The sequence below is a fragment of the Porites lutea genome, chromosome 8 (assembly GCF_958299795.1).
Source record: "Porites lutea chromosome 8, jaPorLute2.1, whole genome shotgun sequence".
Lineage (NCBI taxonomy): Eukaryota > Metazoa > Cnidaria > Anthozoa > Scleractinia > Poritidae > Porites > Porites lutea.
The window spans coordinates 14,344,695-14,366,987 of NC_133208.1; the positions used below are offsets into that span (position 1 = coordinate 14,344,695).

Below are 22,293 nucleotides of genomic sequence, written 5' to 3' on the forward strand. Positions count from 1 at the left end.
TTCATGATTACCGTGAAATTCTTCTATACTTAAATCAGTAACGATTTATTCTAAGCTGATCCACTTCACATCTTCCCCAGCAACGCGGTAACATAAAACGCTTATTTTTAAAACCATTTGTTAGTTGATATTAATCATGATTGTTTTGTATTTTCTCAATCCCTTGGACTTAATACTCTCACAGAGGTAATTGTATGACTCAATCCATCAAATCTATTTTGCCTGGTGGTTGGAGTTACGCGATCCCGTGTTTTGTGGGGATGCGTTTTAAAAGCAGCTTTGAACACAGGGGCCCCCAACAACGGTTTCCTCCTAAACACATTGAATACACTTTTTAGATTATCCAGAGCACTTTAAGATATATAGAAAAGCATTCTGTGCGGCGCTATAAAATTTGTATCTGTTCGGACTTGAGTCTTTTCGAAATTACAAGGCTTCAGTATTATTTTTCCGAAAATTTTAGGTGTAATTTAACGTATTACGAAAGTGAGAATTTTCCTGATTCCTCTCTTCATCACACTTTTGAAACCGAAAATTTTAGGTTTCCTTTTATACGAAAAATAGCCTAAACCGGGGGGTGAAATGTAAAAATTAAACTTCAGACGCATCGCAGGGAATTTATTAGATAAGCTTCAAGAATTGTACATGAATGGAACGGTCATGTAGAAATTTTTAGCGGTTCTCAAGTAATAGAAATTCTAGACAATATTTGCTTCTCCGAACAGATATTTTACAGGAAACAGTCGTTGGGTGTCCCTGTGAACAGCATGGTTCTTGAGACCACAACAAAAGGTAAGCTTCTCAAAGGTCGGCTAGATCCAGTTCCTTCAAGGTTTTAAAAGTACACACACTTTAGACGTTTACCACAGCTTTGAACCACACGAACATTACATGAATATTGCCATATTGCCACTCTGGAAACCTTTTTACTGACAATGGTCGGTTAACGTTGTTTCGTCACATGTGGACGGTGCGTCTACAAACTTACACGGACTCACGTAGACATTGTGAATTACTGAATTATGTTTTTTTCGTCTTGTTTTGCTTCCACAGGAGTCTCGTCTTGGACAGTAGCTGTTTTCACAGCGATAACTGGCTTTGCGATTCTTGTCATCGTTCGTTTTTGGAGAAGTCGATCACAACAGAAAATGGACCCGCCACCTCACCCTCAGTCAGTTGAGATCGAGGTAAAATAGAATTATGTCAATACTGAACTTCGAAAACAGATCCTGGTTGTTCAAAAGATGCATGCTGAGCGCTATCCACAGGATTATATATAATTATGAGAACCAATTGCGCTATCCAGGATAATGCAGATTTATATATTTATTATATCCATTTTGAAATCACTAGCAATCCCTGCAATCTGATTGGCTCTCAGCAATGTGATTAATTCACAAATCAAGCTATTTTTTGCTGTAAAAGGCATCATTCATGTTCTAAAACGCATCATTTCTTTTTTAAATCGCACCATTTTTGCTCTATATCGCATCATTTCTGTTTCGAGGACAAAATGAGATGTAAAAGCCTTTTTGTTTTCTATCGCTTTTCAACAATCCGGCCAACTTGATCAATAAAATATTGCTAATGACTGAATTATGCGATTTCAAAATGGCTGTAGTAAAGTGGTAATTGAACTTCATGTCGTGCAATTTTGGTCTGAAATGATACTTGTCATTTCAAGGACCATATTGCACTCCACTCTGTAAAATTAACAATTATTCGTCGAGCCCGAATGGGTTCTGAGTTAATAGCCCACGAGGCCAAAGGCCGAATGGGCTATTGACTCAGAGGCCATGAGGGCGAGAGGGATAATTGTTTTAGTAAAATCCAACTAGTTGGTCAAAAATATTGAGATTAAAAAAAGTTTAGCTAGTTAACGCTAGACTTTAATCCTTTTTTTGCCGCCAAAAAGCCGGCGCTTTTCGCTACTAGTGGGCTATAATATATAGCCTAGTAGTAGCTCAACCAATCAGGACGCAGCATTGATAATAGACTACTAGTTGGATTTTACTAATTACCATTATTTACCTTTTGAACAGCTAGCACCTGGGCTATCATAGGACTGAATTTATTTGATCGAAAAAAACTACGTGAAAGTCTCGACTGGAAAGTAAAGCACACGAATTTGTCATCAATTGGCTCTTGTGACTGACTTCCAGATTTTCCACATCTCGTGAAATCCGGCATGCTTGCAAAAACAAATTTATAGAAATACAGAAATATCGTAGAGGTGTCCGTATGATATAAACTGCGACGTAAAGAGAAGTCTGTTCTGAATCACTTGATCAATTATCACAGGGTACTGACGGTGCGCGAAGGTGCGCACTAACGACAGAGATCATCGACCGACAATATCCTGATGTCACCACGGTGTATGAGAGCTTTCTTCGAGGAAAGAGCATCTCTGGTAAGTTTATACAATTATTACCTCTTTTGAAATAGCTCGAGTTTTCTTTCTTTAACACAAAAATTCAGTACCGCCCGCTTTTTCAGTCACACTTGCTGTACTGTCAGGGGTGCTGAGGCCATGTAACGACACAAGGTATTTGACAGAGTGACGTCAATCTTGGCAAAGGCCGTGAGGTCTCTCTTTATTTGTCTTCAGCTATGATCGGTGGCGCGGGGTCGGTACTGAAAGAAATTTTATACTAGGAGCTCCGCCTCGAGGTCCAACCCTTAACTCTTTTATATACCATTTTTGACCTTTTATTGACGAATAGTATCCCTTTCAGATACCTTGTTTAGAACCTTGCATCCCTTCCAAATGTAATAAAAGCACTGTCTTTTAAATATGAATAAATGACAAAATTAAAATGTTTTCTCCACCCTTCGGCAGCCAAAAAAAGCATCTGTGATCTGTTAGCCCTTTGGGGCCTTTCTACAGACCGAAATGTCTGATTTCCGTACCCTTCCCTACATCAACTGCTGAAACCTTTAACTTTTCATATACCTGAAGCCTGAAAAAGGTACCTCTTTCAGGAGGAAAGACCTTTTATTGACGAATAGTATCTCTTTCAGATACCTCGTTTAGAACCTTGTATCCCTTCCAAATGTAATAAAAAGCACTGTCTTTTAAACATGAATAAATGATAAAATTAAAATGTTTTCTCCACCCTTCGGCAGCCAAAAAAAGCATCTGTGATCTGTTAGCCCTTTGGGGCCTTTCTACAGACCGAAATGTCTGATTTCCCTACCCTTCCCTACATCAACTGGTGAAACCTTTAACTTTTCATATACCTGAAGCCTGAAAAGGTAACTCTTACGGGTGGAACCTCCCCGTATAGGTCATTGTGGGGATTACCCTCCCCCCGGGACTATGATTCACATCAAACTTAAAGTGTTGTTAAATGAGGATTTGACTTGTGATTTTCAAATAAGCTACGCCTATGACAAGCATAAAAGCGCTTACCTGTTTCTGTAGAACATTGTGGCACAATTCCTTCTCGAAGACTTTATTTCCGAACCATAATTCTTATTACAACTCCCCGCGTCTGTCCAGTAGGGAAAAAAAGCTCTTTATTTTGTTACCCATATTTTCCAGAGACGATTGTTTCACTTCAGAAAGTTGTTTTTTTTCGAAAATAAACCGCTTATTGCAGAATGACCTGCCTGTCTTTGCAAATCAAAGAAGGTTTAGGAAGTTTCCATCCTCTCAACTTAGAACAGTACTTGGAAATCATGGGATGAACATCCTTCCGCGTAAATGTAAGAGAATCCAAGACAGTCCTAAATTCTGGATTCCATGTCATTGATTCCGGATTCCAGCTACTGGATTAAGGATCGTTTGTCAGTGGAACTGGGAATCCAGATCCCAATCGTTAGTGGGATTCTGGAATTGTATTCCAGATTCCAAAGCGCAGCATTCCGGATTCTAAGAGCATAAATTTCTCGGATTCCGAGAGCCGGATTTCCTTAAATGTGCAAATCCTTGAAACAAGTTATTAATTTCCAAGGTGATGGTCCCTGTCTTGGAACATGGAACAAAGAAAGAAAACAATACACGTGGCTATCGTATAACCAGGTGGGGAGTTCTTTTTTTTTCTCTCCATTCTTTCTTCATTTTATTTTTTTGCAACTGTTGTAAAAAATATCTAATAATAACAATAAAAAAACCTGGCCACAGGTTAAAAACAAAAAAGGTAGGGAGTTCTATTCAAGTTAAACCCCTCGCGGTTAGGAGGTGAGGAAGCGAGGGGGCGAGGGGACGAGGGTGCGTGGGGGCGAGGAGGCGAGGATGACACCTTCCCACTCCACCCAACAGAAGTTTCGTGTTCAGTTCTTTTAAAACCTCTAGCCAGCTCAGTCATGGTTACGAGATATCCCCTTGAACGTGTCATGGGATCAATTTATCTTTGAGCGTAAACTGCAGATACACCCTTCCAAAAAAGAACATACAAAAGAGATCCGAAAGAAGCAAAAGTATAAAATATAACTACTTCTTCTCTCCCCAGGTCCACGAACGTGCAACGAAAGTCGGTAGAGGCTTGGTTGCCATTGGTTGCGAGCCTTCACAAAAGAGTTTCATTGGTATTTATGGACCAAATCGTGTGGAGGTATGATATCGTATAATACTAACTAGTATTTGTAATTTTTATAGGTGTACAATCCAAAATCTTTCATCCATTGACAGAGTTGCTTTTATGGGAGACGGTTAATATTTTGGTTTTATGACTCATGCAGTTAACAAAAAATATTGAAAAAATTTTCAAAATTAATTTCCATTGTTCTAAAACAGGAGTACTTTGCAACCATTCATAACGGAAAAAAGAAGCTAGAGTATTACTCTAGCTTCTTTTTTCGTAAAACAGGATCCAATATCTGCAAGGAACGACACACCATTTTTAACACTTTTAAAATTTTGGCTAGAGATTTTTTTACGGCTGGCGAGCTTTTCACGTACATTCTATGCATTTCCGTTTGTTCACAGAAAACACAGTCCAGAAAATCTAGATCTTTAAAGACAGCATTTTTTTATGCATTCATTTCAGTGGACCCTAACTGACCTGGCGTGCGAGATGTTTTCTATGGTCACCGTGCCTGTGTATGATACACACGGCCCTCAGGACTGCATATACATCATCAACCACGGTAGGGGCCAGAGGATAAGCCCGTCAATTTTAATCTCCCGGCATCTTCCTCCCTCTGAAACTATATATGAGTACGCTATGTTACTTTCAGTGACCATCCTAAATTCAGTTGGCCTTTCCCAGGCTCCAAGACAGTTATGTGCAGTGATGGTGATTATTACTACGAAAATTCCCCCTGCGCACGTTTCTTACTTTCTATCAGTTTTCGTGCCATAGTCACGAATCACTACTATCTTGGAACCTGGAACAGGCTAGCCTGCGTTGCAGACGCAAACTAACTCCGGTTAGTGACGTCTACAAAGCAGCGTCTGAATCTTAGTTCTTAGCCTGCGCAGCAGGCGCCAAACGGACTCGACTAGTTACTGGAAATGCGTTTCGAATTTGTTTTCAAATTGACTGGCATTGAAATTACTTTTTTTACAGGTCATTCATGGCGCGTACTCAAATCCGGGTACACGGGTGAGGGCCCGTCAGACTTAAACCGAAGTTTAGTTCTGTCTGTGGGCTAAGAACAGTCTACGTCTTTATAAAAAGGGGGATTATTTTAAAGGACAGAAAGAACTGATGCAGATGTTTCTGTTTTAAGTATTGCAACTTACTTTACCTACATTTTTTTTCTCTCTCTTTGGAGAGCACCTGTATTTTGGGAGGCTATTGTCATTGCTTCTTAGCTTTAGACTCAGATTCACCAGGGTGATAGGCTTCTGGATTCAGAGGTTTTTTTATCTTTAGGCAAAATCTTGGGTACACGCACATTTATCGTCTAAAGAATGAATTAGAGTCATTTTTACCGAAAAAACAAACGCTGGAAACTATAAACCCCCTTGAGAGGTTGCGTGAAATAAGAGAGAAATTAGGACGTGAAACAGTTGTACACATTTGACTTATATGATGATTTTTTGATTCATTTCGACGAGTCCGCTTTGAACGTCGGAACAAGTCTACATTATAATGACCTCAAAGCGGCTTGAAAGCAATGATTTTCTTGAAAACTTTATTCTTTGATTATACGTTTACATTACAGCCGAGATTTCAACTATTATTTGCAACGAAGACAAAGTTTCTTCGCTTTTGGAGCATGCACATTCCTGTAAGGGGCTAAAATATCTGATAAAGATTGGCACCCAGGTAACGGAAGAGCAGAGCACGACAGCAAAGGGACTGGGACTCCAAATCATGTCTTTTTCTGATTTAGAGGTAGGTCGAGTCCAAGCCTCCGTTACTCGCTCTAGGCTTAATCGATCTTTATTAAATAGAAATATATTTATTTGCAAAGACATTAGGAAAACATTGGGCAAAGAGCATGTAGCTCAGGGTTTAATTCGAAGTAATATATCAAATTCCCTAAGTTGCTGCATGATGAAGTAAATTGGTAAATCTCGCAAACACGTATTCAAAACCGCATTAAATTTAAAGAGAAAATGCAAGCACATTTAGCGCTCAATAAGAGTTCGTTTTGCTGACCATGGCTAGTTTTATGCTCCGATTTTCCACAGAGAAAACAATAATGAAAAAATCAAGGAATCAATCTGAATCATAGTTCCTGGTTCCCTCAAATCTAAATACACTTCATTTCGCTTCTTGTTTTAAACTTTGAGAAAACACTTCTCATGCTTCTTGGGCTAAATTTTGGGCGTGGCTTCGGAGTCAGGGTCTGATGACCACAATTCAATTCAAACTGTAAGCCCACCTTTCTCTTGTCAATTTACAGGAATTAGGAGAGAAGAATCCTCATGAACTAAATGTATGTGAGTTTTGAACTATATATTAAATTTGTTTTAAAAAAAGTAAAGAAGAGTACTTAACAATTAATTGTATACTTTTCAGTCGTATGTAAGTGTCTTAATTTAAATGGTTTGTGAGTAGTCAAGCCAGCTTCTGATGGGATTCAACGTCAGAACCTAGTGCTTTTGATCACGCTCTATAAGAGCAATTGCCGTTAGATGTGAAGTATGTTAAATGAAATTGCCTTCTTTCAATTGAACGAAAGAAATACAATTGATAAAAATTTGTGATTTGTACCCACTAGAATACGGTGCATCTTTGCAGTGCCTCGTTGACAACGAAAGTTAACAATGTGCTTGGAAAGGTTAATCCGTAGTTTTCAAAAACTCAGAATGCAAGATTTAGAACGAACATTCTGAATGGATTTAATGTAATTTAGATAATTTGAAGTATCACTGCCCTTTAGCAAACGGACAGTATTTTTGGTTAAGTGTAATAAGGCAAACGGTAAATGTAGAAATCAAACCGATTCATGAATCCCAATGTGTGTTTATAAACAGCCAGCAAAACCAGAGGACATATTAACAGTATGCTACACAAGTGGGACAACTGGTAAATACCTTTTTCTCGTTTCAGTATTATGAACCTTTTACATGGGTTTTGAGTTTCGTTTGGTTTTAGTCTTCAGTACACAGAACTAACCAAAGCTTATTATGATCATCAATATAGGACCACCAAAAGGTGCAATCCTCACCCATGCAAACCTTGTCAGTGACATCTCAGCCTATCGGTGGATTTATCAACAGGTAAGTTGCAAATAAGGTTGAAAACACAAACAGAAACAACGCCCTACATACGTACAGTCTGGGGAAGACGGAAGGAGGCACAGAAACTTAGTGCTTCTATTGAACTAATAAAAGTAGGCCTTCGAGCTCAAGACTATGGTCAGTCTCCGGCCGTGGATGTCTCGATACGCCCGCAGTACCCGCGTGGGGAGTACCGCGGGTGCACTGAGACATCCACGGCTGTAGACTGAACCTACAATCTCAGACAAAACCTTGAAACACTTTGGAAAATTCTGCTCCCTGTCGTTTTCCGCCTCCCTTTTTGCAATTTTGTTTCAGCCACGTATAAATAACTTTGCAATAACATCTCAACATTGTAGAAGGAAAGGGACGTGCATAGGTGTTTCAATGATTTTTGGCGAGGATTGTAGCTTAAAACCTGATGCTTACATTCCCGTTCATTAAAAAGAAACATAAGGCCTAGCAGATTAGGGATTTTAAGACCTTTCTTTTTTAAAGTACGGATTTCTCGTTTAACAAAGAAGGGGGTCTAACTTGTGAAAAGCTCTCCTTGATCGAGTGAGTGGTATATACAAAGCTCTTAATCGACCGTTTACGGTTATGGAGGTATTTTTAATATACTCAAGTGTTAACTCTTTAGCCACCAAAAGTGAATTCTTATTGTTAATAAATTGATATAAAAGTTTTTATGGATCATAGCTCCCTCATCAGGACTCTGTTTTGTTTATCAGCCTCAGTCAAGGCCTTGGAAATTACAGGCAACGCGGATCACTAGGGTAGCTTTTAACATTTGCAACTGTATTTGTCCACATAGAGTTGTTCTACGACAAATAGGTAGATATAATCAAACCTCTATGCTCAAACACGGGGATGGAACAACTTGCTGATCAATAAAGCTTAATTGGTCCTAATTAGAGGTTTTGCTTACAATTTTAGGTGACAATTTTGTCCACTAGCCACTTCGGTAACTGGCCTCTAAATGGCAGATGACCCCTTAATACGAATAACAGATGTTCAATTGTAGCTTTTGCAAGTGCGTGGACTAATCATATGTATTCATTTCTTATTAATTTCAGAGTGGATTTCCAGAACTGACCCCCGAGGATGTACATTTGTCATTTTTGCCTCTAGCTCACATGTACGAACGGATAAATCATGTAAGTTCATTAGTAAATAAATAAATAAATTATAATTAGTTAATAAGTGGCGTAAATTTGGTACTCTCCTCTTAGTAAGTCTTCACTTTCTTGGAAAACTTGGAGGGGCTCCTGGCCTTCCAGCGCCCTCGGCTCCGCCAGCGTCATATGGCTAGTATTGGGCTGTGAGGACAATGAGCGTTACACGGAATCCACCTCAAAATGGATGGATTCACAAGTAAACTGTACACCTTCGTTTTTCGGTTTATGCATAGCCTGGGATAAGCAAAATATTGTTTCGTCTCATTACTAGCTTTTTCTTTTAAGTTTTTAACGACTTTCTTTCAGCTTCATTTAATGCTCAGTGGTGCGCGAATTGGATACTTTAGTGGAGACATAAAACGGCTTCTTGAAGACTGCAAAGAGCTTCAGTAAGTAAAGCATGTAACCCTTTTAGCCGAGAATCAGAAATAAAAAATGCGTGAATTCTAAACTTGCATTAGATTCCTGGATTTACTAATATTCGACTTATTTTAAACAGGCCAACGATCTTCTCAGCCGTTCCTCGTTTACTAAACAGAATTTACGACAGAGTAAGTAAAAAGTCCCGAGTGGTTTTTGGATTGCAAGGCCGTTTTTTCTTGCCCAAATAAATGTCCGACCGTATTCCCTGTAAACATCTAGCAATTTCCTTGAAGTAATTGAAAAAACGTTAGCCTAAATATGATTTCCCCAGCAGTCTCGATCTCTTCAGTTTCTTATCTTGTTGCTAACGCTGTTACGCCTTTCACAGACTGTTCAGACTCATCAACAGCCACAATATCATGACGTTAATCGATTAAGTCATGCTTGATAATTTTGCTATTTATTATCAAGTTCACTTAATAACATATTCTATATTTAACTACTGATAAGGTGACTTCTGGAGTAGCAAATAGCAAACTCAAGCAATGGCTTCTTCAAACGGCGCTGAACTCAAAAGAAAACGATCTAAAAAGGTAACTTTTAAAGAGATTTAGTTGAAATGATAATTCGAATAACCCGCCCTCAAATATAACTTGTTTAGGAAGCTAAAATTGACCCACTTTGTTGTTTGTTGTTGTTTAGGGGAATCATAAGCAAAGACACAATGTGGGATGTGATAGTCTTCCGCAAAATCCAGGTATGTTACGTGTCGATCACTTTGACGTAGCAGTCTAGACTCGAGGGGTACAGACCTTAATTCCGATTAAACCACGTACTTTTATCGGCTGTAGAAGTTTCGTCCCAATGAGTGCAACGGAATCCAAGACAGTCTTCGATTCTGGATCCCACGCCGTGGATTCCGGATTCCAGCTACTTGATTCCAGTCTTTGTCAGTGGAACTTGGATTCTGGATTCCAATCCTTAGTTGGATTCCGGATTCCTTGAGCTGTATTCCGGAAAGGATTTCGGAATTTCGGATACTATAAGCAAAATTTTCTCAGGGTCAGGATTCCAAAAGCGGGCGAAGAAGTTGGCTGATATTCAGATTTTCTGGCGTGTGCTGTAAATATATATTTTTCTGGGATTTTTCCCCTTGAATAAATTATAACCTCTGAATTAATTACAACGATGAAATGTTCAATTCACAGAATCTTCTTGGTGGCCGAGTTCGCTATATACCGTGTGGTTCGGCACCCTTGTCTGCTAAGGTGACGTCATTCATCAGATGCGTTATGGGATGTCAGGTGAGTTACACGTGACGGGCACATCATAGTTTTGCTCATGTGCTAAAACATATGACTTCATAATCACGCCTTGTTGACGTCAGAGATTAAACATGTATACATTAACAAGCTCATAACGCTACCACCGCCCAATGAAATGGGTCCAAGGCAGTCTTGGATTCTGGATTCCACACGTTGGATTTCGGATTCAAGGTACTGGCTTCCGGAGCTCTGTTTGTGGAACATGGATTCCTGATTCCAATCTTTAGTGGGAGTCGCATTACTACAGCTGTTCTCCGGATTCCAAAGCCTAGGATTTCGGATTCAACGAACAAAATTTCCTGGATTCTGGATTTCACAAGCAAAAAACTTCCCCGATTCCGGAATCCCTTACATTGGGCGACTACCAATTTGCTCTTGTCTGTTGCCAACTTTGTTTTCGTCCTTCTAATAAGAGATTCGTATTTCATTTTGACAGCTGGCAGAAGGATACGGTCAAACTGAGGCCACATGCGCAGTAACCTTTCAGCTCTATAATGATCCCATGGCAGGTAAGTGAAAACTTCATGCAAAAAAAATATTGAAAACACAGAAATAAAGTATATATAACTCCTTTTGCACTAACCTGCAAACCTTCTAATCAAAATTTGACCATTCTCTGAGACATGAAAGTTCGTTAGACCTTTGACGATTTAAATGGCTCTCAAAGACTGGAAAGATTCTTTTCCGGAGTGCTCGAAATCTTTGAGTGTCTTTTGGAACAAGCGATTAATGGTCATCGTTTACTCCTTAACAGAGGGTCATGTTGGACCTCCAATTCCTTGCAACATCGTAAAACTCGTCGACGTGGAGGAAATGGAATATTTTGCCAAAAATAATCAGGGCGAGGTAAGATAACATCCATCTCACCTTAGTTTAAAACTGTTTGAACGTTTTTCTCCACTGCCTTTCGCGCCGGATTCTCCTCTCTCTCTCGCCCCGCCATGTAAGGGAATCCAAGACAGTCTTGGTTTCTGGATTCCGGATATTTTGTCAGTGGAACTTGGATTCCGAATTCAAATCGTTAGTGGGATTCCGGAATCCTTGAGCTGTATTCCGGATTCCAAAGCAGAGGATGATTCCGAATTCCACTACTTAGATTTCTTGGATTAGGGATTCCAAAAGCGAAAATTTCCAGGATCCGGATTTTCTAACAAGGGGCGAGAAACCATTTCATTCTGACCAGTTTTCTGATCCAGGCTTAGCAGCTCCTCTTTTTCTAGAGCTTGATTCTTTACTACATCTGAACTCCATCTTCTATATTCAGGTTTGCGTGAAAGGACAAAACGTTTTTAAAGGCTACCTTAAGGATCCGGCAAAGACGGCTGAAACTATTGATAAGGATGGCTGGCTTCACACTGGTGACATAGGAGAATGGCTTCCGGTAATTTATTTGTACATCCAAACGAGTAGGAGTGAAAAAAGCTGACCGTGCATTCTGTATTGATGCAAAACGACATTGGTTGGCAAACCATCGAATATTTGATGGAAGCTATTGTTTACGTGATGCTGACATAAAAGTATAGGCCCATTTCTTACCGTTTGAACAAAATATGAAATCGTATTATTATTATTATTATTGTTGTTGTTGTTGATATTACTATTACCATTACCATTATTATTATTATTGTTATCATCTTGTTCACATATTTTATACACTAGTAATAAAGCTAAACCAAAACAATTATCCTGACCAATACTTTTAAATCATTTAAGGCCATCTTTTTTATTTAGATTGAAAAAAAAAAGTATGTGTGAAAGGTAGGACATGTGAAACACAGACAGCTTAGAAACCAGAACTTGTTTGTGCGTTTGCTCTTTCAGAATGGAACTTTACGAATAATTGATCGCAAGAAGAATATATTCAAACTTTCTCAGGCAAGTTTGTGCTTAGCTGCACATTTCAATACCACTTCTATATTTTGATTTTTTTAAAAAAATTCCATTCTGTTATCATTCTAAACTTTCGATTTTCGTTTTTTCTAGGGAGAGTACATCGCTCCTGAAAAAATCCAGAACGTGTATCTGCGCAGTCCGTTTATTGCGCAGGTATTTGTTGTTGGAAACAGTTTGAAGGTAAGAACACTGTAGTCTGAAATGTCTACTAACCCCACCCCTAACCTGTGGGGCTAGGGGGTGAAGACGGCTGACAATTCAGACTAGATGGGCTTACCCCTTAAAGCCCCAATATCCACATATAAATTCTCCAAACTGATCTTCATACATTTCCTTCAAGAGTTAGTTGAGAGAGTTTGTTAACAGATCGATGCATTTTCTCTTCAGTGATCATTTTATTAACTCTTATAACCATTTCTATTGGTAACATATGGCTATTGTTATGAGAAAATTAATGTTGGTCAATATCGGCGGGGCTTCTAAAGGCAGAGGAGAGGGGGAGGGAGAGAGAGGAGTATTCTTTCGCTCTCTTTCCCAACCCCAGCCAGCCATTGCTCTTTCGACGTGACGCACATGCCAAAATATTTCACTTACAGGCATGCTAAGAAAATGGCGAGGAAGCTGGCCAAACTGTTAGTGAATAGGTACGAGATAGATGTCGCATTTTTTTAAAAAATTATCTCGCTATAAAGGGATCTAAGGGCTAAAGACATATCACTGGGTATTAAAAAAAAATAAAAATAAAAATAAAAATAAATAAACAACTTTAATTCTCTTCCCAGTCTTTCATCGTGGCAATTGTTGTCCCGGACGCAGAAGTCCTGGAGCCCTGGGCCCGAAATAGTGGCATTGAAGGAGACATTAAACAGCTTTGTGAAAATAAGGTAAAACACTTCTTCTTGAACAATACTGACTTCTCTAAAGACCTCAAGAAGCCACCTCCTACTCCCACGGAAATTGCGTCCTTTGGATCCCCTCTCCCCTCAGAATTTCAGTTGCCCTCCGTGAAAGTTCCGGATTCTAAACGCTAGGATTCCCGACTCCACGAGCAAAATTTTTCCGGATTTCGGGATCCCTTACATGGGGCCATATTTCTGACATCAGCTAACCCAATTTTTATGAAAAAAAAATTACAGAGGTTAAAAATTGATACGAGAATTTTTTTGTTTCCGAACTTCGCTCTACATATAAATTAGAGGTTTAAGATACCACGACGGCGACGGCCACGAAAATGTTGCTTAAAAAATGAATTCAAGTTCTTTCAATCTCTATCGCGATTATGTCATTTCGCTTTGTCAAATGCATGCGAACTCTTCTGGAGCCGAGTTCCTCACGACTATACCCAAGTTCAGAGAGAGAAAGAAAATTTCGTCGTCACTTGTTTACGTTTCACGATAAAACGTGAAATAAGGGTTTTCACGTCATAGTCGAGCAGCGACGGCAAAGAAAACACAAAAAAGCGTAATGCACGTGCAGAGATGCTCTTTTGCCTTTTTAACCTATTGCTTTTTTGACGTTCTCGTTGCCGTCGCCGTCGTGGCATCTAAAATTCCCAATTTCCTCGTTTTCAGACTGTGTATCAGACTATATTCCAAGACATGCTGGACAAAGGCCGAGAGGGTGGACTGAACTCTCTAGAACAGGTACAAATCTCTGGGTGATTCAGTTACTAGAATTTCAACGATTTTACTTAACAGAAAACACAAACAAAAAACTATTTCACAAAGTTAACCGGTCTTTCTCGTGGACGTTATTGATATGCGATACTGCTTCCACGCTCATTGGCTGATTGGTTCGAGTTAATGAACTATAATAACTTCTTTATCAACCATGGACCATTCTAGAGTAACTACAACTTTATGTAAAAAGTGTTTTTTGATTTTTGAGGTTTCAGTTTCTAGGAAGGTTTTACTTCACTATTTGGCATATAAAGTACTACTGTTGACCCGGTTGTTAGTTTAGCGCGGCAAGTTTAGCTCAGTCGGTAGAGCGCTTGACTGCAGAGTGGGAGGTCGCGGGTTCGATTCCCGGGACCGGACCAATACTCAGGGTCTTAAAATGACTGAGAAATGAAGGTTCCGCCGTTGCCCTGGAAACGGGTAGACCTTCGCGTGGCTCGGATGACCACGTAAAATGGCGGTCCCGTCTCCATTAGGAAACGTAAAACTAGTGTCCCCAATTAGTACTTTCGTGCTAAATAAAGTGCTTTTTTCAGTAATTATCACCTTTTAACGGAAATTACTTAGCCTTGTTCGAGATTCACCGGAGATAAACGCAAGCGCTTGGTGTAGAATGCACTCGAACTTCTTCACACTGCATTCTGCTAGGCCTCTCTGTAAGGTTGGTTTTTGTGAGAGGATAAGATAAAGCGAATGCTATGTTCTGATAGGTGCAAGACCATGTAATAAATCCTTTATTGACCAAGCTTGTTCGGTCAAGATGTTGTCCTGGTTTTTATGAATTCACGTTTCCCAAATAAAGCCATATTTATAGGTTATTCTACAGCTACATCAATCTCTGACAATTAATACACTATTTACGAATATGTCAATCTTTTAGGTAAAGAGGATCCACCTCCATCCAGAGATGTTTAGCATCGAGAACGGACTTCTCACGCCGACGCTTAAAGCAAAAAGAGTTCAAATACACCGAAAGTTCAAAGAAGAAATTGAACGCGTATTCGAACAAGCAGAAGTAAAACAAAAAACAGTTTAAATCTGTTAAACCTTGAATTTAAACTTAGATTCATGAGTAGGTCAACACGAGGATTCACTGCATAGTTTCAGGGGAGGACGGTGGTAAGGGTCGGTAAGGGGTTGCCACCTTCCACTTCTTCGTGAACACAGACTTACTCAGAAGAGTCTCTCTTTAAGGCCCCCACTTCAAGTCACTAGTCAGTCCCCCGATGTTGGGCCAACATCGGAAAATGTTTCCCCGTCCTTTAATATACGGCAAATATTTCACGCAAATTTCTAGTTCTGCGATGGTAATTGCAAAATGGGAGTGAAAGCAAGGGTTGAATTCAGTATTGAATTCCCATACAAACCGTAGCTTTATAATTCACAACCAGTGCTTACTTATGCGACTCAAAGAACAACGTAACTGTGGCGCAAACGTCCAGATCACCCAAGAAAAATAACCTCCAATTTATCGAAAGTTATAAGTTCCTTCTGAAACGTTTTGAGTTTGGTAAGTGCAAGGTGTTTAGGGAAGTTAGTTTCCGTCTTATCAGTATCTGACATCATTTAACCACGCGCCAAATTTGATATTTATCCAAAGTATTTAACGTATTTGTGGCAAAAATAGAGGTAAAATTGGTTACCACTTCTAGAAACGAATTTATAACGAACAAGGTTTTTTTGTTCATATCTCTTACTTGGCCTTTAGTGGTTTGGTAATGAGAAAATAGTCTTTGAACCAAAAGCGGCTGAGCCATAGAAGCATATTATAGCCAACATATTTACCATTTTTATACCCAAGGTTACAATGATCATATTCATACACTGTAGACGCATTTGTTACCCTCAGACAGGGAATTTTCAAAAGCCCATAATCCAGTATAATGTAAATACAACTACGCTATTTATGTGAAAGTCATGATGTTCAGTGCATTAGTTACGATTTACACTGAGAAGTAAATGGAAAAATAAAACTGCTTGTTGGGAGCCAATGTCAGTTTTCCCGCCATATATTTAACCACCCTACTCGTCCCCAGTCGTCTCTTATTATTTGCGGTCACGGAAGACTATAACGACACCTGGTGCGAAGGGGACGATGGGAAGGTAAAAGGGGAACTCTTTCCTCCTACCCATCACCCTTCGCGCTTCCCCTAACCGCGCTTCCCTCGTTAATATTAATAGAAGACTGAGAGACGACTGGGGACGAGTCAGCTTAACCATAAGGCTTAACGTTATAAGAGAGCCATCAAGCTGTTTCTCACAAGTTTCAAAGTCCTGAGCATTTCTTTCACTTGCCCGATCGGTTTGGCGTACTCGATGTAGACTCTGCATGAATCTTTAGATATCTTTGTTTAGAATGTGCTACTCGTTGCTGGACTGGGATACAGTTTTGAACCCTGGCCTTATAGCCGTGTGATAAGTACAGAGGGGTCACTTGCACGTATGAGCATCGGTTTTTTAATAAACGAATTGTTGCACTCGAAAAACCAAGTGGTACACTTGTTTTTCAGTTACAAGGTAAGAAACTGGCAAGAAAAAAACATTACGCTAATATCCTTTATTCATCCAATTTCATCAATTATGCTCTAATTTTCATAAACATTTAACTTAATTGAATTTGACAGAGAACTAAAACCTTTTATAATAGCGATGTTTCACCGTTTATCCTGTATACAGAGTTGGCCATTCAAGTATAAAAGCACCTACATTTGATTTTGAACAAAATAGATAATGCAAGATCAAAATGTCGTTTGATTCACTCTAGTTTCGATATTTCTGAATAATGTTTTGAGCAGAGTCACATGATCTATGACGGAGCCGAACTAAGTGGCTCCACGCAAATCTGCTTAATTTTAATCTGATAAACATGTTACTGTATAATAAAATGAATACTTAAGGGATCTACCTACTTACTAGTTGAAAAATCTATTGTGATTAACAGAGCTACCTTTTTGCTGCTTTTAAAGAGGCTGTGTCACGACCGCCTGGTTCATTTTGTTCATAGTGAACTTACGCAACAAGACGGGAGAGGAACGAAGACGGCAAACCTTATGTGACAAGCGTGACCAAAATTTTGTTTGAAATAACATTTCGCCATTAAACGGATCTTTTTGTAAAGACCAGAAAACATTACTGTTAAGTGAAGATCACCACAAAACACGAAAGTAACAGCCCTGTCACGTTTGTCACACACAAGCGTTTTGCCGTCCTCTTCTTCCTGCCGTCCTGTTGCGTAAACTCACTAATAATGGCAATTACGCTAGAGACTCGAGAGAGACTCGGGTGCGTTCTGAAGACTCACCTCGCTCGCAATGGCGCTTGTAAGTAACAAACGCTGCGTTCCCCATAATAGGCTGATTTACCAACAGGACGGGAACGTCAGTTGACGACGGGAAAGCGCGCAGAAAGGACTAAACCCGACTTCCCGTGCTCAATTTGCCGCTCTACCATATGTCAAGCCAGTTGTTTGATTTGTGCGCGCCGTCGTCAACTATAGTTGGAGAGCTTGCTCGCAGGCTATTAGTTTATCATGAAACCCCTTCGCAAAATCCTGCGCACCGTTGCGCAGATGAACACGGAATTTTAAATTTGTATTTTCGAAGAATGTTATAAACACGAAACTGAAAACTACATTAAAAAATTCAATTCTTAGAGAATCCCTCGCAACGTTCCTTGTCAGTTGAGAAACAGAATGCGAGGCAATTTAAACGAAGTTCTTGATACAACACGTATGGAACGGACATATAATAAAATGCAAGAAATGTTTCTCCTAACAAACTTCAACTGAGCAGTATAAAAAAGGTGCATGCATCCATAGAAAGTTGGGCGTAAGTTTGTCTTCAAAAGAGTCTGGAACTTTCTTGTGTTATTTCTGATAAACACGAATTACTTATGAAAAGATAAAACCTAACTAACCTTGGATTGCTTGAGATGAAGATGTCCTGTTTCATTGTTTAAGTCCCCATCACATGTTTACTTCAGACGAGCAAATAAGGCAAATATCACCACTAAGCCTGATTTTGAAAGTACTACTTTGCGAAGTTTTACATGAATGAATTCCCAAGGCAAGAGACTTGAAAAGAATAACCAAACACAAGGATTGCAAATACGATGAATTTTGTTAAAAAAAGGGTTTACTCGTCTGAAGTAAACTATAATGAGGACTATTCGAAGTTTCCTTTCCCTTAACACCTTAACACAATTTACTTTCTGAAATTTTATCATGCAAACACTTTGGTCAAAGAAGTTTCATTTTAACTCTTTAAGCCCTAGTATCCACATACAAATTCTCCAAACTGATCTCCATACATATTCTTAAGGAATTAGTTTAGAGAATAGAGTGTTTTCACTCACGTGGCCAGCATCTATGCAAATTTATTGGAACAAAAGAAAGCGTTTGCATAAGAAAAGAGTTCAACTCCCAGAGGACTGGTTTGGGACACCAACATGGCCGCCGTTTCATTGTTTTGGGACACCAATATGGCCGCCGTGACGTCATATGAAAACACTCTATTTGATGATAGATCAAGGCATTTTCTCTCAGGTGATCATTTTATTCATTCTCATTACATATCTCTTGACAGTGTATGGATATTGTTAGGAGAAAATTGATCTTGGTCACTATTGGGACTTAAAGGGTTAAAAAAGGTGACTTGAAAAATCTTCTATAAAGATTCGGTCAAAGAGTGTGTGTTTCTTGGAGCGAGAAAACTATTGTTGGTTCGCCTTTCCGTAGTGTAGTGGATATAGTTCAGTGTTTTTAAAAGTTTTTGCATCATCATGGCATCTGTGATAGCAGCATTCGCAAAAAATAGTTTTTGTCTTCATATTCGACTCAATGAGCGGCCAGATAACGTAATCTTAAGAGATTGTCAGAATAACAGAGAAGAGTTGAGGATAGATTGTGGACGTAATTCATTCTGGGATTGTACTGTAAAGATCTTCAAATGTCTGCGTGAATAGGGTCTTTACCGCGGGCCGTTTACACTTCTGTGTTGGCGTGAGCAGGCCATTATCTACTGTCCATATCTCTGGCGTGAGTGCAATCGCTTTCACCTAGAAGAAGCGTGTATAATGTATCGGTCAAATCGAAGCTTCTACATGCTCCCCCCCGGGCATACCCCGGGCATTTGACACTTTTGCCGTCCCGGGGAGGAGGGAATTTGATTATCAGAGTCTTCCAGGGGGTGGGGAATTTGATCCCCAAGCTTTAGGGGTGGCGAATTAGAACTGCACCCTCGATTTCATGTAAAATCTTTGGCGTGGCGAGCTATGGGGGGACGCGGTGTTAGAGGATTTTCGTGGAAAAGATTGTGCCTTTGTGGCCAATTGGTTACGAAGAAAGGGCTTAAACAAGCTTTGTGGCGTATTTGAAGTATTTAAATTTTTAAATTTTTAATATTGGATTCAGGCTTTGAATGTATGAATGTATTTTATTGTTGTGTTTACAATGAAATACAATACCTATACCGGCGATTAGATACAACAACATAAAATAAAATAAAATAAAATAAAATAAAATAAAAAGCTCAGGTCAACTACTTTGACCTACTGCAAGTATGTTTATTAATAAGGTGAGCGATGATGCATGTCAGTGAAATGGTCATGATGTAGTAATCTCAATAGGTGGGATCTTTTTTATAGAACACTTTGTATGTTGCATGACGAAGAAAAGCTGAGCATTCAGTGACCTTGTAGCAGCGATTTCCGTCACTCTGCACGAGACTTTTGTTCGTTGTGAATACGCTAACACTGTTCCTCAGTTTTTGTTATATTTATAAAGATTTTGTTCGACAACTGAAGGCGTTTCCGCCGTCCTTCTGTCATTTTTGTGCCTGTGAAATGTCCCTGGGGTGGGGGCATTTGATCACCTGAATGGACCCCAGTGTAGGGCATTTGAACGGCATTTTGGCCCGGGTAGGGGGGAATTTGAACAATAATTTTCAAAAAAGTCAAATGCCCAGGGGGTTGCCCGGGGGGGGGGGCATGTTGAAGCTTCGATTTGACCGATACATAACGAGGAACGTTTGTCTAAGCTAACTCTCTTAAGGGTGAAAATAACAAGTTCCCATATTTACAATGTCACTTTTCAGGGCTTACAATTCATCAGGTAAAATTTTGAACCGCAATAAAAGGAAGTATTTTTACGCGACCAAGAAAGCGCTACCCGAAAGAAAAGTTAACTGTGTTTTCACCGTAGAAAGTTTGGAGAGTGAGCGAAAAAAAGAATTTTTTTCCTCGTGTTAATTCCTGCCACGCAAGCCAGGAAGTTTCCAAGAAATTGTATTCTGGCAGTCAGACAGTTCAAAGCTGACGCACTTATTCACTAATATCCAAAACGGGCATTTTCAACTATGGCAAGATGCGTTAAATCGTTGTGATTTTTTCCCCGACAGTGTGCCCTCTTACTGGCTACTTCAAGTCACATGACATCAAACAATGAAACTTTTCCCGCCAAAAGTTTCAAGTTAACAATCATCTCTCCTATGGACACCTTCCTAAAATGAACGCCCAGAGAACGTCGACCTCGCATCTCTTTAAGGCGGCCATCGCTCTAAGAGGGACAGAACCGGGCCCAAAGGGGTTCTTCATAGAGAGGAACTGACTATAATTATTTCCCTTTAGGACCAGCCATTGTGGTTTAAATTCTTGCGTTCTTTTACTGTGGAGATTGCCATTCATGGCTGGACAGACAGACAATCAACCATCAGCTATCAAAAATTCATTATTACCTGCTCGAACGACTTCAGCTGTTCTTTCTTGCCTTCAGCAACCATCTGATCTAAAATAGCCTTCTTAACATTCTACAAAAAGAAGAAGACAACTTATCAAAATATTTATCATATTTTATAGGATATTACAAAAGGTTTTGTTTTTCAAGGGATGAGCACCAAAAATATAACACAAAGCTGTTAGTAGAGTAATCAACATGTGTCGTCCCCGCTAAAAGCAGAAGCCTTCAAATGAAGGCAACGTTCCCCCACCTCCCCACCAAAAAATCATAATAATAAAGGAAAAGAAACGAAGAAAAGAAAAAGAAAGAAAAGCAGAAAACGTATAGACTCAAGGGTGGGCCAGATTTTCTGCCATCTGATCAAGGGAAAACGAGAACTTCTCGTTTTCTGTTGATCAGATGGCACTGTTGATCTGAATGAACGGTCTGAATGACCGTTCATTCAGCGAAAATAGGGACGTTAAGCAACAACGACAGCGACAGCTATGAAAACGTCACTTAAAAAGTGAATTCGCGCTGCTTGAAACTTATTCGCGCTTATTCCACCTCGTTCAATTTGACAAATGTTGACAAATTTTTCTCAAGTTGAATTCTTGAAGACTGTATCGAAGTTCAGGAAAAGAAAAAAAGAAAGTCGTCTTGTGTTCACGTCCTCTACAAAACGTGAAATTAGGCATTTTCACGTCGTAATCGTGCAATGACGGCGAGAAATGTACAAAAAGGTGTGATGCACGTGCAAAATTGTTGTTTTGCTGATCCAAACCTATCGCTTTTTTCCGTTACCGTTACCGTTGCCTTCGCCGTAGTCGTTGTTTAAGCTCCCCAATATGTCGTACTACGAGGCACTTTACTACGCTAGAAATCAAACAGCGAATAGAACATACCTCGTTAGTGCACCAGGAATCCATCTCTCCTTCCACGTTATTCTTTTCCGCCCATTTCTTGACATAATCATGTTCAGGAACAACAACAGCGACAAGACAAGACTACAGACAAAAGGGGAAAAAATGGCAAATTAGAAACAAGACAACAAAAGTAAATTATTGGAAGAGTGACAGCCTTGATGAGCTTGTTTTGGTTAGGTTTCAGTAAGTAAAAACTTCCACCCCCCCTGTTAGTGACATTCAGAGTTGCGTTACGTCTAGACAATTATCACATGTTCACGTCATACGACTTTGTTTTGTGGTTAGACTCGGACTCTTCTATGGAACTTGACTCGAGACTTGTCTAGATAGCTTTTTTGCTACAGTTCTGGAACTAGAAATTACAGCCCCTGTCACCCTTTCTTGCTGGTATAGAAATATTTTTGAAGGAGAGCCGTCAGCCTTATCAGGTACAATGGAGGCCAAAAGAACTTGGGACTGTGTGCAAAAACCCTTCAAAGTAATTGTCACGTGGGACTCTGCTCCTAATGACAATTTTTTGAGCGGCTTTGGGTTCATCTCTTCATCCCTCTTCCCCCCCCCCTCCTAGCAATGTTGCGGCCAAAAAAGGACTTATT

At 39.6% G+C, this 22,293-nt stretch overlaps 2 protein-coding genes across 6 annotated transcripts in view; one reads left to right on the forward strand and one right to left on the reverse strand.

Moving 5' to 3' along the window:
- The first annotated feature begins 699 nt into the window (after positions 1 to 699).
- On the forward strand, positions 700 to 16,004 carry LOC140946468 (long-chain-fatty-acid--CoA ligase 1-like). Its single transcript, XM_073395593.1, has 24 exons — positions 700 to 792; positions 1,054 to 1,187; positions 2,302 to 2,410; positions 3,957 to 4,024; positions 4,455 to 4,556; positions 4,992 to 5,091; positions 6,115 to 6,287; positions 6,802 to 6,834; positions 7,376 to 7,427; positions 7,545 to 7,621; positions 8,698 to 8,778; positions 9,106 to 9,188; positions 9,299 to 9,350; positions 9,673 to 9,755; positions 9,865 to 9,919; positions 10,371 to 10,466; positions 10,924 to 10,996; positions 11,242 to 11,333; positions 11,752 to 11,868; positions 12,309 to 12,362; positions 12,471 to 12,560; positions 13,163 to 13,264; positions 13,952 to 14,023; positions 14,940 to 16,004. The coding sequence occupies exons 1-24, from the start codon at positions 768 to 770 to the stop codon at positions 15,093 to 15,095; spliced, it is 2,079 nt and encodes a 692-aa protein (XP_073251694.1). The 5' UTR covers positions 700 to 767; the 3' UTR covers positions 15,096 to 16,004.
- A 597-nt stretch (positions 16,005 to 16,601) lies between these two features.
- Positions 16,602 to 22,293, reverse strand: part of LOC140946343 (long-chain-fatty-acid--CoA ligase 1-like) — a 33,857-nt gene continuing 28,165 nt past the window's right edge. For 4 of the 5 annotated variants that reach the window (XM_073395443.1, XM_073395445.1, XM_073395442.1 and 1 more), the window contains 3 exons: positions 21,677 to 21,778; positions 20,791 to 20,862; positions 16,602 to 19,114 (listed from right to left, as the gene is read on the reverse strand). In XM_073395443.1, coding sequence (XP_073251544.1) covers positions 18,974 to 19,114; positions 20,791 to 20,862; positions 21,677 to 21,778 — 315 coding nt within the window. In that variant the 3' untranslated portion in view covers positions 16,602 to 18,973. Of the gene's footprint in view, positions 19,115 to 20,790; positions 20,863 to 21,676; positions 21,779 to 22,293 lie in introns of those variants that run through there. The other variant, XR_012166841.1, reaches the window with a different exon arrangement.

Excerpts from the sequence above, each read along its gene's own strand:
- LOC140946468 (XM_073395593.1), top strand. The coding sequence starts at position 768 with ATGGTTCTTGAGACCACAACAAAAG. Across the intron at positions 4,557-4,991 it reads ATGGACCAAATCGTGTGGAG|TGGACCCTAACTGACCTGGC; the intron begins GTATGATATCGT and ends CATTCATTTCAG. Across the intron at positions 7,622-8,697 it reads ATCGGTGGATTTATCAACAG|AGTGGATTTCCAGAACTGAC; the intron begins GTAAGTTGCAAA and ends TATTAATTTCAG.